The sequence below is a fragment of the Perna viridis genome, chromosome 8, assembly GCF_037379345.1.
Source record: "Perna viridis isolate PV_CMFRI_1.1 ecotype Kerala chromosome 8, ASM3737934v1, whole genome shotgun sequence".
NCBI classification, from domain to species: domain Eukaryota; kingdom Metazoa; phylum Mollusca; class Bivalvia; order Mytilida; family Mytilidae; genus Perna; species Perna viridis.
In genome coordinates, this window is record NC_142452.1 from 28,128,669 (window position 1) to 28,144,914 (window position 16,246).

A 16,246-nucleotide genomic window follows, 5' to 3' on the forward strand; every position below is an offset into this window, starting at 1 on the left:
TCGCCGTTTACGACAAGCTTAGCGTTGCTGCAGGCCTATTCTTTTAACACCCGGACCTGCACAGGGGCTTAGAAAATAGAGAAATGTGAGGTCCATTTTTATCTGTGTATTGTTACAGTCTCAGCCTGAGTCATTGTTTCATGGACCTTATGAAAATCAGTTTTACCCAGTATAATAAAAATGAGTAACTTTTCCATAACTCCCCAGTCTGTTTGATTGATCTGATCCCATGTTTCTAGTATTTTCAGTACTTAGGATACAGGGATACAGTTTTGTCTTATTATCAGTTGGTGTACAGTCATTGATGGTCCATCTAGAAAATATGTTTGATTCACATCACATTCGGACATTTAGTCATTGGCTAGATAGTAGATTTTCCCTGATTCCATCAACTTTAATGGATACTATAACTACATGTTCATATACCCATAATGATGCAAGACTAGAAAATAGAGTCAGCATTAGATAAATCACTTATCCATATCTTAAACTGAAAGAAGCAAGGCTGACAATTGCATTTGTGATATGCAATCAACCTTAGTATATTCATGAACCCTTTTGAGGGAAAAAAGATTAACATTTTTGTGGTCACTTCTTCAGATTTATAGAAATATTACATGATTTTTTCCCATTTTCTCTCCCTGAGAATCCCTCCACCTCAATTTGTGTATTTTTTGTGATTGCCATTGAGCAATTAACTAGTTTCATTGTAAATGTATACTTGTTGATTCAGTAGAACCAGTACTGTCCAATCAATCACATGACTGTGACCTAAGTAATCCAGAATACTGTATATTCTTGACTTTTTTTACCTTCCTAAATTTGATACTAGTACACAATAACTGCCATGTTGTTGATTTGACCAGAATTATAGAGTAGTAAGTAACTCTATATAGGTCAAAATTCTTTACTTTCTACTTGTATATATATACAGAATGGAAAGTTTTCTCATAATTGATAATTTTCTCATTTATGAGGTATAGTTAAGGTTTTATTCCTTGTTTGAAGTACTCCTGATACTTTAGAGAATTTAAAGGCAGGCGTCATACTCATTGTTAGGTATTATAAAGCCAAATATAACCTAAGATTGACCTTTGACATTTGCATGTCATATTTTCAAACGTTGCGTCAAGATCCTGGAGGATGACAGAATTTAGAAAGGATTTACCTAAATAGCTTGAAAATTCTATAAGAATGTGTATATTTAAAGAATGTGTTAAAAGGTTAATATATAACTGATCAATATGATTGATACATGTAGCTATTTCAAAGTTGTTAGATTGATATACCTAGAGTAGTTTGGAGATTTGAATTTTTTTTATGTGGCATTATTGGAAGACAGTCATACACGTACATGCACTGATACTTTAATTTTATGGAATAGAGGATCTAAGAATTACTTCTAGTTACCACAACACTTGACATGTGGACAAATTTCTTGAGGTAAGGCACTTGATGAATGAGAAACAGAAGATGTATTGAAATTTGCTTGTCCTACATCACTTTAACAGTGTTTTGAAGTATTATTTAATTTTTTTGAAAGTCTCCTTTTCTTCTTTTAGATTTTAATGGATCTCAAATGTAAATACATGTTTACCTCTAAGAAGTCATATAATCACAATGTGACTTTTTAGGTACTTGTACTTTTCTTCGAGATCCATAAAAAATATAAGCCAAGAGGAGAAAAGAACATCAATGAAAATTGCTAATCACTGTTTTTGATAAAAATGGGTATTATTATAATCATCAAGGGGATACAAATTTAAATCTATCTACAAAAAGCCATTAAAATTATCTTCTTTCCTTCTGCCAATATTAGTAATACACTATTGTTTTGTGGGTTTATCTTGTTAACTTGTCAAAATCTTGTTGGAACCTTTGTTTTGTAATTCTGGCGTGATTTAAATTTGCCGCCAGTGATATTGCAGAACATCCCGAATTGCAAGTTCTAATATACATGTTTGTAATTGTAATAATCAGGCTTAGATTCATAGGGGGCAGATTTTGGTGTATGCCCCTCGAAAACACTGAAAATATTTTTTTTGCATGTAATATGATTTTTCACAAATTCTAACCCCAAAGTTTGCTCTTTCAGTTGTTCTAATTAAGTCCCTTACCTGAAATCATGGCCCCTGATTATCTGTAGCATTTTACAGTTTTTGCAAAAATAAAATTTTGCCTTAATTTACAGTTATTTATTTATATATTTTGTTATAATTACGTAATGGTTTTCTGGTCCCTGACCTGAAATCATGGCCCCTGATTATCTGTAGCATTTTACAGTTTTTGCAAAAATAAAATTTTGCCTTAATTTACAGTAATTTATTTATATATTTTGTTATAATTACGTAATGGTTTTCTGGTCCCTTACCTGAAATCATGGCCCCTGATTATCTGTAGCATTTTACAGTTTTTGCAAAAATAAAATTTTGCTTTAATTTACAGTAATTTATTTATATATTTTGTTATAATTACGTAATGGTTTTCTGGTCCCTTACCTGAAATCATGGCCCTGCCCCTGATTATCTGTAGCATTTTACAGTTTTTGCGAAAATAAAATTTTGCTTTAATTTACAGTAATTTATTTATATATTTTGTTATAATTACGTAATGGTTTTCTGGTCCCTAACCTGAAATCATGGCCCCGCCCCTGATTATCTGTAGCATTTTACAGTTTTTGCGAAAATAAAATTTTGCTTTAATTTACAGTAATTTATATATTTTGTTATAATTACGTAATGGTTTTCTGTAGTTGCCCTGTCTTTTATATGATGGTCAATAAAATGTCTTGTTAATATTAACTGTGTTTCTGAACATGTTATTCTTCAACAGTTACTTGCACTTCTACCTTATCACCAGATATCACTTTCTGAATACAATAATTCAGGTGTCTTAACATGCATAGAGCTAATTTCCTGTTGTCTATAAACAAAGCCTGTGGTATATTAAGTTAATATCAGCTTCTAGCTCTGTTGGTTATAAGGTTAATTAAATTTATCAATACTTGTATATACAGTTTGTTTTGTTTTATGTTGGTAAGGGTTGTATCAAAGGCAGAAAATAAATCATTTCTATGGGAAGTAGTAGACAAAGGGTTTGATCTGACAATTAATAGGGAAACATGTTGATTAGTTTTTGAGGATGTGACAGATTTTCAGATGGAAGAAGGATGAATTTAGAATGCTATATTAAATTAAAATAATTGATGTTTTACATGATGTAAAAGCTTGGTTAATGTAGGGAAGAAATGTTTCTAAGGTATGAAATTGCTTCTGTAGGATTTTGTTTGATCTGTTATATATTGTTTAATCATTCATCATGCAGCATAATCAAATCTTCCAGTCAGTTAAAGATTCGAAAACCTGTGGAAAAGTTAGGAAAATTTATTTATTTATATAATTTCTTCATGTCTCCATAGCTTTAAGTACTAAATGTCATATTTTTACCTCCCAGAAACAAAGTATTTATCTGTTTGTCTGTCTGTTCACGTTTCTTGTAAGTTCAACTCCTCCTAAACCACTCAAGAGATTTTATTAATTTTATAGAAAGGTTGGGCATTATATGTACATATGCACGAAAGAATGTAACTATTTTATGAGGAAATCCAGCATGAGTTTTATATTAAAGTGGCTGTCCATGTATTTCTCTTACAAACAAATTCACATGAGTATCCAACATGGGGATGCATTGGGTATGTGAGCTCGCTCACTTAGGTTCTTTAATTTCCTACTGAATTGATTGAATATTTGTGAAAATCAAATATTATAACAGGTAAAATATTCTATATCTAATACTTGTTTGGTAAGCATTGATAGAACCGAAATTGGAGATTAAAACTAAATGATACCCAATAGGTTTTGTCTAGCTGTTATGTAACATTTTTAGTTTTTATAGTTGCATTGATGTCTGCTGTTTTGCTATTTGGGAATTGTAATTGAGTAGTGGGTGAATGATAAAAGTAAAAGATGAAGGAATAATGGCAATAATGAGTTGACTAATGACATTTTTGGTATGTATATTTTGGATGTTGTTGTATATTGGGTTTATCTGTTTCCATACTTGAATTCTTTTATTGATAATTCCAATTAAGTACACAATTCTATAAGGCCATAACAAATTGCATGGAGTGTGTTCAAAAACTTTCAAAAAATATTCGCAAGGTCTGGGTGCAAAAACAAATACATGTACCGGTACTTGTACTTTTAAGTCCTGTATCAGTTTTCAATCAGTTTGTACAATATGGATTTGCTTGTAAAAAATGTATTGTTAGTCTTGGAAATTTGCTTTTGTGTGTAGTAGAAATGCATCATTGTGCTGTGTGATTTTATTTTTATTGTAAAAAATGTATTGTTAGTCTTGGAAATTTGCTTTTGTGTGTAGTAGAAATGCATCATAGTGCTGTGTGATTTTATTTTTATTGTCCAAACATGAACAAAAAAAATGAGACAAGTTTCACAACTTAATAGAGTATTCTACTGCATGTTTTGCTTGTAGCTCTGAAGCCCATTGCTATATTGTCAAGACCAGGAGATGTGACGACTCTGTTTGCTATATATGTATACTGAATATTACAGGCCAAAATCTGTATCACATACCATATCAACCAAAGATTCCTATATCACCACCTGCCCTTCTGGTGATACAAATTGAGGGTTGATATGGTATGTGATACAGATTTTGACATATCATGTTCTTTGTTAATATGTATTTTAACTATACTTCAAATGTGTTCGAAGTAGGGGTGCAATATAAGGTATTAGGGCATGTAATAGATGATATAATGTTTAAACAATAATAGGATGATTAATTGAAATGAGTGAATAACCAAAATATGATCATGAGTGCCGAAGAACGCCTAGATTTAACCAATGTGTGGAACTTGTTCTGTGCACAAGTTAAATCTTTGTGGGTTCTTGGCATGAGTGATCATATTTAGGTTATTCACAATAACCCATTGATTATTCTATTTATTATATAGATTTCATCCATTATTCATTGTTATTTTCAATATGAATTTTACTGTTTTTGAAAGGCAGATTGATATTTGTGTTGTGAACTTTTGGCCGGAGAAAGTGCAAGTGTGAAATTATCAAATTTATTTCACAGTGTGAATTATCTATGTTTTTGCACTGGGAACATTGGTAAATCATTGCTATCTATTTAATAAACACTTATAATGCATATACATTTAAAAAAAAAAGTATTTTTTTATCTAAATGCATGATATATAAAAAATATTCCAGAAAGAGTCCATTTCTCTCTTCATGCAAATAAAATTGAGAATAATTAGAAGTTGGAAATGGATATGTAATCAACATCATTATAAACTTAATATTTATCAATACATAACTACATGTATTGTGAAACATACTTGTACCCGACATCTGCTGATGCCTCTTTTCAATAAACTTTGAACATGTGTAAACCATAGACTGTAGACTTTTAATTTCATAGATTCTGTTAAGGGAACATATTCAAGGATATTCCCAGTTCCAAAAAAAAAAATGATTTGTATTATATAGTGTTAAAATCTACTTTGCTGAGACTTTTTTCTGCACTTTTTTATCCACTGTGAAAATAGCGAAAATTTGTACATTGTGAAAAAATTCATATGATTACAGTAAACAAAAGGGGTTTTGATGGTAATGCTTATTTTAAGTTGACCAAGCATGAGTTTTTGAATTTACTGAAAAAACCTACAATTAAAGTTCTTCCAAAAGTAGATAGATCCATTGTCAGACAATTGGTTCGTGAATAAGGTGCATTAACCTCGGAAGGATTAAAAGCAATAATAGATTTTACTTCTCAGTCTGCACTTCACTTAAGGATTGGCATTATGTAATAATTTAACTGAAATTTTATAGATTTTAAGGATACAATACAACTTTCTCTGGGGAAAACAACTTATATGGCAGTCTTGATCATAAACATACCCACACAGTAGTAGAAGATGTCAGCATCTTTATATTTGATACCTTTCCCAATGTTCTCCATATGGAAAGACAAATTTTGCAGATATATTTGGCTTCTTTTGTCATTCTTGTGGAAATTAAACTTTACAGATGCATCATAGTGCTGTGATTTTATTTCCTTTTTTTTTTTGCTTAATTCAGTCGGGATAGATTTAGAACAAAATCTTTCCAGACTCGAAAGCTGTTAAGTTAATTTCACGCAAATACAATGCATCGTAGAAGGATGTCAGAAAGTACCAAAGAAATATTGTCCATTTTAAAAAGAGTAAATAAAAACAGGATATATTGGCACAGGTGACATATATCATTCTAAATGTCAGAACTGCTGGTGGTGGTGTGATATTAACTGAACTATGGCGGCATATCAATTTCCAGTAAGATGGTCTTCAAAATTTAACTTCGACTTTCATATACAATTTACATGATTCAAAATATAATTATTTAAAATTAAGAACAGGCTTGCAACTCAATTTTTTTTTCTAATTTTACAGCAACCTGACCTTTAAGTGGGCTATGGGGATAAATGTAACAAATGGGAAGATATGATGTTGTTTAGTAATTGAAAACTAAATTGAGGACCTCTGTTAGTGTGGGACAATCAATCATATTGAACACTAGACTCTGGTATGGTGTTCATCATTATCTCTGTGGGTGGCTGATGATCACTTCAATGGCTGCAAGACAGCTGTTATTATAGGATGACTGATATAATTAGATTTACTTATGTTATGGACAGGACATTGATCTGATATTCCAAGTTGTAACTTTTCCATGGATATAGATTGGTAAAACAACTTACTTATGGCACATTTTACCAGTAATTATTTGATTTCAGTATGTTATTTCAATATGAGTTTGTAGCTTCAGATTTAGTGTATAATATTAAGTAAATTATTCATAAAACCTGTTCTTAGATTCAAATACACTTCTCCACCACCCCCCCCCCCCTTGAAATCAATATAGATAAAATTAATGAAAAAATCTTAAGGAGTTTTCATATAAAAAGGAAGTAAAGAACAAAAAAGGCAATTCCTAATAATCATTTTGAATTACCTCCCTTTTAATTAGATGCACATAGATAATGTTAATCAGGCTGTGTTCATATGTATTTAACTTAATTACCATTATTATTTAGGATTGAAATTCTATGTATGCTTATTCAAAAAAGTCAACCAATTTTGATCACTTTTATCTTAGAGTAAATGGTTCTTTACCTACAAGAAAATCTGCATTGCACCAGCAAATTTATAGATTCTGATGTAATATAAAGTCAGACACTATAGTTAAAGACTAGTTAGGAAATGTGTAATTTGGTACAAATTTCAATATTTATGTTTCTTAACAGTATCTAGGTTTATTTATAGGGTATGTAAGTCTCATCACATGACTTTTTGGTTTCACAAGAATGGGTCCTAATCTACAATTCAAATGAATGGGGATTTGCCATTTACAGAACATTGAGTTAACTGTTAAAAGAAAAACATCTTTTCGTGTCAGAATACTGAAAATAAATGACAAATATCTATTTCTACACTGAAAAGATGTTGAGAAAAGCATTAAATGGAAGAGTTTTGCAATGCAGTGTTTTCAATTAGGTCCAGGAAGATAACAATTAAGTATAGATCGTTTTCCGGATTTCAATACGTTCTATATAGGATATCCCAGTAAGGAAACGGTGAAATGAGAACAAGACTTGCAAACCCTATTGGAAAGCTTGATTTTAATTAAAGAAAAAAATGAAAACTACCATTTTTGTTTGTTGTTTTGGTCTTTTTTTCTTTCTACCTTTGAGTTCTAATTTAAAGAGGTAGACCTAGGGTAAGGGACATAACTTTTACAAATCATTGGAATGTTTGTATTCAGCATTTTACTTCAATCTCATGAAAGCATCAAGGTAACTTTGACTGATTTCATTTTGTTTCAGATAAAAACTTGATATGTTTTGGTGAAGTTGAATATGAAACATAACATTGATTTCAAGAGTAATTTCCCTAGGTCTACCTCCTTAAAAAAAAATAGTGCATGCCCATATGAGACATGGACAGGAGGTACACACCTGAAAAAAAATTGTTCAAATTTTTACTGTTGAAAATTTTTGCTGTACCACTAACAGTTTCCTTTAATTCCTTTACTAATATTCCAAATATATTATGATATTGCCTAAACATATGAAAATAATAAAAAAACACTATTTTAAAAAATTTCTAGGCAATGTAATTATCTCCCTTAACTCAATTCTGGTAAAGTGAAACATGGCACTTTTCTTGACATCATTGTATTACACGTACCAATAATTGGGTTTGATCAATTTGTAAATCAGAAAGCTTTGTATAGGGTGTGCCTATGTTAGTTTTGGCTTGATCAAGATCTATAAAATCATTCTCATAACATTTCTCAAAACAAAATTGGTCCAGTTTACCCATAAATGGATTTTCTATGGCCATAAATACTAGAGAAGGGACATAGTTTGATAAACTGCCCACTTCATAATTTGTTTGTTTCAGAATGGTGTTCAAATGTTAGAAGTTATCATAAGTTTTGTCTCAGGCTATTTGTCTGGGGTCTTTCAAGTGTCATAGACTGTCAATGCAGGTGGATGGTTATTGTCTTTGAAGTCTTTTGTTGGTTGAAAGATTTACATATCATATTCATTAAAAGGAATGTGTAATATTTATTATTATGAACCATATAAAAAATTGACATATTCAACCAGTATATATAATTGACCATTCATTTTATGTTCATTTCGTCTGGAGTCTGCCCATTTGATGTCAGTAGGGTTTGGTGTCCTTTTATCAAGTTTATGTGAGGAAAGTTAAAATGATTTGAAATACATCTTAATGTTGTTTTGATGTACAATGTATTAGAAAAGTAGCATAGCAACAAAAATTTTTTTATTTAAATTTTAATTTATAAAACCAACCAATGAAAACAGAGAATGGGTACTTATGAACTTGGTAAACATATCATGATAGGCCAAATATAAAAATGTGTGTTTACTATTTCCCAACTTACCTTATTGTTTTATGCCTACTCTAGTTTTTACACTGTTTAACTTAGATTTTTCCCCACCAACTCAATGTAAAAATATTGTTAAAAAGGAAAGAGATCACTACTTATCTTCACTGTTTTTGAAAATTTTTGAAATATTCTTCTAGAGTGAGTGCAATGTAGATATCTTTTGTGGTAAAATTAGCAAGAAATTAAAATTTCAACCTAAAACTGCCCAAATCTACCCCTGACAACCCATGCTTTGCAAATTTAAAGGTGGTGATCACGTGCCATGCCCCACCTGAATTTGCCCCTGGTATAAGTTGTTTTGTTAGCAAAATTATTTTACTACCAGCACTAAAAGTTACTTGTAAAAAGCCAACAACAACAAAAAATGTAATAATTAAAAACATTCTATTGTCAGAGCTGCAGTGTTTTTCTTGTAGAAAAGGGTAGATAATTTGCCATCCCTTGTTAACTTGTGAAAAAAAAATGAAAACCATTAATAGATATTTTATGTAAAGCCTGTCTTAGTGGTTACATGTATGTTAATTGCTCATGACAGTACTATACAATTTAGACTAGACTCTGTCAATATCAATAAGATCTTATGGTTCAGAGTGATTCCTGTTTCTCTTAAATGATGAACAGTAGTTTGTGCCTTTTACGGTTTGTACCTCCTGTAGACAAAGTTTTAAGAAACGGCCATGTCTGTCTGTCTGCCTGTCTGTACATAGTGAGCTACTCCCATACTGATCAGTAAATTTTGATGAAACTTGATATGAAGGTACTAAGTATGATGTGTACCCATAAAGTGTCAGTGAAAGGGAATCTCATAGTTCTAATTTTTTGAAATTTGTTAATGATGGGTTTTAATGGCTCTGCATTAGATTTCTAGCATGTGTAGTTTGGTGAATGGGGTTTTTATATCCATCCATGGTATATTTCTTCTTTTGGTTTTTCAACTTCGATCTTGAACATGAAGCCAGTAATTTTTTCTTCTTTGAATTTAGAAATGTTGTATGTGGTTGAATTGAATGATTTTGTCTATAATCCTCATGAAAACAAATGTGATTAGCATGTTGAAGGAAAGTATTACAACTTATATGCAGTGTTCCAGAATTTAAGAAAACATTTTGTCCTTCATCAGGAAAGTTTTGAATGAATACAAACTTTCCTACAATAGAAATTAACCTTCAAAATTGCAAGAAGGAACTTTCTTTTGGGCTGTAATTTTCGCTTGCCACATGTAACAAGAGATGAGAATTTTAGATATGTTCTAAAACTTGTGTGTTGTTAGGTGATGTTTCATGTTACTGGTAATTTAAAGTTCTTTTTTTGGGGTGAAATTCTTGCATAAAATCATTAAATTTGATAAATTATTGGGAGGACCAGGGTAAACCCTCTTGTTTTGTATTGCTTTATGTTCCATATTAGTCACTGATATCAGACAGCACATATGTCACTGTAATGTTGGCAACTCCACCTCCGTCTGTCTCTGTGTTTGTTTGCAGTGCAGTAGTCAGCATGGCTACTAAAACTGAAAAAAAAAAAACTCAACAGTTTGTCCAGGTTCTAAAAATTATTATGCATTTGGGGAGGGGAGGAGGGTAACTGTTCCCTTTTACGGAAAGAAAATTTGTGTAGAAGTATTTGCTTGGACTGATTTTCACAGTTTGAAGCATTTTTGCACGTATCATGCATCATATACTTATTATACAATCCAAACATTTTGGGGTCATATACTTTGTCCACTTTGTAAATAATGAAAATGAGTCATCCCACAAAAAATGCTATATTTACAGAGTTTGACTTTTAACAGTCAGTTGACCTTTGTCAGAGAGTCAGTTTAACGTTGATAACGGTAAATACCCTATAAAAATTTGAAATTTACAAAGAGTACAAATTTTTAAAGAAAAACAACTATACAAGTTTTCTGCATTAAAATTATCACAAAAAATAGAAGTTTGAATGCTAGTGGCCCAAGATTAACAAATATTATAGGTGGTCCCTATTTATTTTCTCATGCCCCTAGCTCAGGACCAGTGGCTGAATTCCAAATTTAAAATTCACAATGCTGAAATTTCTTTTAAATGCAATTATATGATTGATAGTTACAATATTAACATGCAAATTAATGTAAACCTGTGGTGTGATGAATATCAGGCTATTCTGGTTTGAACCTTGTGGTTTTTGTGGTTTATGTCATTTGAGTTATTTTTGTGGTAGTTGTCATAATTTTGAGATTTGTCCAAGATACTTGTACCATTTACCCTGAAGTAAATTTGTATTTGTTTATTTTCTTGCAAAGTTTATAAACATAAATATGGATGCTTAAAGTATATAATGCTTTGGGTGATTGAATAAAAGCAGTTAACTTGGTACCCTCCAGGCTAAGGATCTGCAAAGTTTATAGTTTTACAAGAGGCTGAAGTTTGTTGAAGAGGAAAGCTCATACTTCCATTTAATAAAAAATGTGTGAGAATCTTAACTAGCTCCCACAAAGTGGCCTAGTTTGTTAGAGAGGAAAGATCAAACATTTTTAAAATCAGTGCTAATGATTTGTATAGTGATGACTTGTATGTAATGTACATGTATATAAAAACTTTTACCATCTGTTTCCTCATTCTGTCACTTTAACAGTGTCAGCTGTTTTTATGATAGGAATACACAAAGGGGTGTCTCCATGTTTAACATAGTAGCACAACATGTTAACATTTGTTGAAGCACATCAGATGTCTTGTCGGAACCTCAGGGTCCAAAGTTCACCTGTAATTGATCGTCATGATATAGTCATATTTGGAGGTCAATGATGAAAGCCAGACCAATTTTGCAGGGTTTAATTATGATAAAACATTCTCATTAGATCTGGTCATACAGATAGGATGATTGATATTAGAACCATAAGTACCTGGGTCTTAAAAATACATCTGGAACCAGTCATACATGTATTCTGAAAGAGAAATGGGATTTTAAAAGGAAGTTAATTGACTTGGATATATACAGAGTTCTTGAAGGACCCAGGGTATTGTCACAAAATATTAAGCGAGTCAAATGGGCTCAATACTAAAAAGAGTGAAAAGCCCTGCATGATTTTCAGAGTTAATCTTGTCCACATGTTTACTTTGTGATTAGCATATGCAGTATAAAATGATAATTTTTGGAGAGGGTCTGATTATGCAATTATAACAAATGCCTCCAAATTGATATTTAAAACTTGAATTGATATAGACCTGCTAGTAGATCTGTAAATTTAGTTGGTAATCAAATACTGATTTTAGGAGACCACATAGAATGGGTTGCTCTCTTTAGCCTTGTAAGTCTAAATACCAGTTCAAACCACAGTAAACCAGTCATCTTGTCTGGTTCTTTAAGGTAATAATAACAATAAAATTGTATATGCTCATAAGCTGCTTTAAAGATAATCTTTAATTACTGTAATCCCCCTTTCCTTTGGAAGACTTAGCCACAAAAAGCTTATGTACTGTCAAACAACTCTATAATACATATCCAGTTAGTTATTACATGCATATGTTTTGAATATGTTTTTATACTCTGAATCTCATCAAGGGGGAGATATATTGGAATTACCTTGTCCACCCAAATTTCATCGCAATTGTTTTAACTTCTGGTGGATAGATTATTTTCAAATTTGGTATGCCATTTCCAATTGATTGGGCATACATTTGTATGCAATTGCAGTTGTTGTTGGATTTCAACTTCCAACTTGCTATTGATGGTATACCTTGTATGACTACATGTACAACTTCATTTGTTTATTGTTTTTTTTTTGCTGTTGTCTGTCAAAATTGTCAAAAAGACAATGATTACTGACCCATCTGTTTGTCTGCCTGACTGTCTGCCCACACATTGAAGGATAACTCAAAAATGGTTTGAGAGATTTCAATACAATGTTTGTCTTCGTAGAAGGAAGCTGGATTTAGTTTTTCATTTTTTTTTGCTGTTATTTGTTTCTAAGCTATGTGATGTATAATTACTGAATAAAAGGGGGAAAACAAAAAGTAGTAAAAAATGTATCATGTGCTTTGAGCAGTTGTTTATTATAGTTAAGATTTGGTCATCAGATATCCCTTGGTAGAAGAGTTAAAAATATGACAGTGATGTCATGAATGAAATGTGTTCATTCTAACAACCATTGCCGCTGAGCAGGTGATAATTAATTGTACCTGTTTTGGCCTTTATAAATACATGTATTTGTAGGTCACCATAGCTGGAAGGTGAACAGTTACATGTATATTGGCATGGTTTAGTGAACAGGCACAGTAGGGGATCTTTAACACCATCATACCATGTCCTATGTATCATTTCTTTTAGATCTCTGCAAGGGACATACTCATATACATAGACAATAAAAGTATATTACGCATGAGGCTTAGAATTGGGGTAAAACGCATGGCTTCACCAAGTTTTTTTAGTCGATTCATGTTGAACAGTGTACTGTTATTGTCTTTATGCTGCAATCCTAATTTTTTTTACTGGCCCCCCCCAGATAGTAGTGCTATGATAAACAGGTTGTTAATACAAGGGTTTTTCATACTTTCAATGCATTTTGGTTGCTTAAATAGAATGATTGCCATAAATGTGCATATAAACAGACTTTTAAGTATTTAATTAAAGATAATGGACCTCATTGAGAAGCTGCCTCAATTGAGCCTTTTGTAAAATGTGTCTGGTGTATGGAGTCTCCCTGATGGTTATTTTGGTCCTTAGGTTTATGGACTCCTTTGATTTAGACCTGTATTTGGAAAACCCAATCTTTTTTTAAGACTGACAAATGACTGATGTTTGGCACATAGGTTATTAATGAATGGAAGCATGTGAAGATATTTGGTATAGACTGATTTCCTGTTTAGTATATAAATGGTTAGATTTAGACAGGTTTCACTGTACGCAAAAAGTTTACCTCCACAAGGTGCCATATCCCTATTGCAAGTTAGGGGTTTTGACTGGAACCATTTAAGAATAAGGGACCACTTTGGTTTTGGCCAAATTTTTTCCTGTGTCAAATGTCTGATCATAATTTAAATTCCAAGCTGTATTAAGTTTGAATAATGTGTCCATACTTGCCTAAACAGTTTAAAGGTTCAACTTCGGCGATCGTATCATGCAAACCCTGCGAAGCATTTTATTTTGCTTATGGAATGAGGTTTTAGATGATATTTTTAAAATGAAAATGCTAGTACATGTATAATGTGATAGTAAATTTAGGCATACTAGATATTAGTGTAAAAAGGTAGTAGAACTGACTTGTACGCTATGAGACAGCATGTAGATTTGAGAGCTACTTGTATTTTGAAGTACATGTATATGTTAGAAGTGGATAAGCCATTAAGAGTCAAGGTGTAGGCTATCTCTCAATTAGATAAGTGTTCCTGTAACATACTGTAATGATAAAGCACTTATTGAAGTATTGTACTGTTGTCTTGCTATGTTCTTACCCCAGCTTTTAATCTATGTTTATAAGAAAAAATAACACATTAGATACGTTTTATGTAGACATGCTATCAGAGAGCTCGCTTGGTACATTTTATGCTAAACAGAAGAATTATGAATTATTTTGATATACATGTAGGTAGATCTAATAAAAATATAAAAAAATGAAGTTTGCTGGTAATAAAAATGTTGATTTCAAGGTGAATTTTTGTTTTTTTGTTTATATGGCATTCTCAGTTTCCTTCAGTTTTTGGTGGGTGATTTCTACTTAAATCTGGCTTAAATGATACATGTATTCATTATTTGATTTAAAATGTTGCATTTACTGAAATATATGGAATAGCATTACATGGATCAATATGTATATAATTGCTGGCACACTTTCACAATGATAATATATGTCTTCATAAATCAGTGTTAGTTTTTGACCTCTTTACTTAATGAACAAGGAGATATAGGTAGCTATAATCCTATGAATTAATTAGCTTTGCCAAGAACAAATATCTTTGTTTAATAACAGGCACATGTACATGTATAAGGTTGACCTTTGGTGAACTTTACCTGCCCACTATTCTAGACCAATCAGAATGTCAGATTTAAATAGATTCTTGAGATCCTTGTACCTTTTAACCACATACAGTACTTTATGATTGTATTTTATATACCACGTGCTTCCGATGAGAACAACATTATTTATTTACATCGAGTATTTATAACTGAGATATCATTCACATTGACTTAACCGCCAAATATAGATTTGAATATGGGGTGATCATATTTTGACTAACTGCTTGCTTATTGTGAGTAGTATTGGATCAGTTGATCTGTTTGATGACATTCGATATTTATCTGTGATTATTCCATAAGAGCTGGTGTCGTCTCAACGCAAATTAGATAAAACGTCTTGACTTTATTTGTTCCTTAGTTTTAATTTATTGACATTTGTTTTAAATGTTTAAAATGACTACAGGGATCTTATTTGTGATAAATTTTTGGTAAGTGTGATTTATTTTTCTATCTGTAAACATTGGTAAATGCCAGTTATAGGTATTATGTATCTTTAGATATTCTTAAAGACATTTTTCTCCCTTAAGACATGGTTCTTCCAATAGTATTTATTGTTAATTGAATTTATTCATGTTGTATTGGTGCTAAATTGCAGTCAGTTTTGGTATCATTTGGTGGCTGTCATTCCAACAAGTTACATCCATTGATTTCCATTGTTTTAATTTTCTTGGTATTACATTAAGTAACAAAACTTTGGTAAAACAACTTTACTGTATCTGAATGTTCATTTTACTAAATAAACAATATATTTTAAAGTATCATTATAGACAAAAGTATATTATTCACTTAAATACCTTAGCTATATTCTTAATCTGGATGCTAAGTAGGAAATCATAGCTCTTGTAAGAAAAATGATGAAGCATGATGCTATTAGGTAATTAGATATGGTGACCACCCATTAAATGACATTTAATTTTAATGAGGTGCATATTGTTTTCAATGTTGTGCATGCACTATACATGTACACATAGAATGGTGTACTTTACTTGTAACTTTAAGCCTGTTTTGGTGTGTCATATATAAGCTTAGATTTCATTTAGATGTCTCTTGTCAGCTTTAATTGCATTCATCAATGTATTGTTTATATTTCATGATTTTTAGAAAACTGCCCTTTCCTCATTGCTATCATGTTTCACACAATTTGAACATATACATGTCCTTGGGATTTCAACTACTAGCAAAAGTTGAAATTTAAGTACTTTTAAAAAAGCGATAAATATTTTTGAAAATGCAGTTAATTTATTTTCAAAACCTGAAGGAAA

General features: G+C 31.4%; 1 protein-coding gene across 3 annotated transcripts in view; it reads left to right on the forward strand.

Annotated features, from left to right (window-relative positions):
• Positions 1-16,246, forward strand: part of LOC148610080 (MOB kinase activator 2-like) — a 57,738-nt gene that overhangs the window by 12,541 nt on the left and 28,951 nt on the right. The window contains exon 1 of one of the 3 annotated variants that reach the window (XM_088542124.1): positions 15,100-15,412. The exons of the other annotated variants lie outside the window; for them this stretch is intronic. Within the exon in view, the coding sequence (XP_088398250.1) occupies positions 15,369-15,412 (44 nt within the window). The 5' untranslated portion in view covers positions 15,100-15,368. Of the gene's footprint in view, positions 1-15,099; positions 15,413-16,246 lie in introns of those variants that run through there. 3 annotated transcript variants of the gene reach the window in all.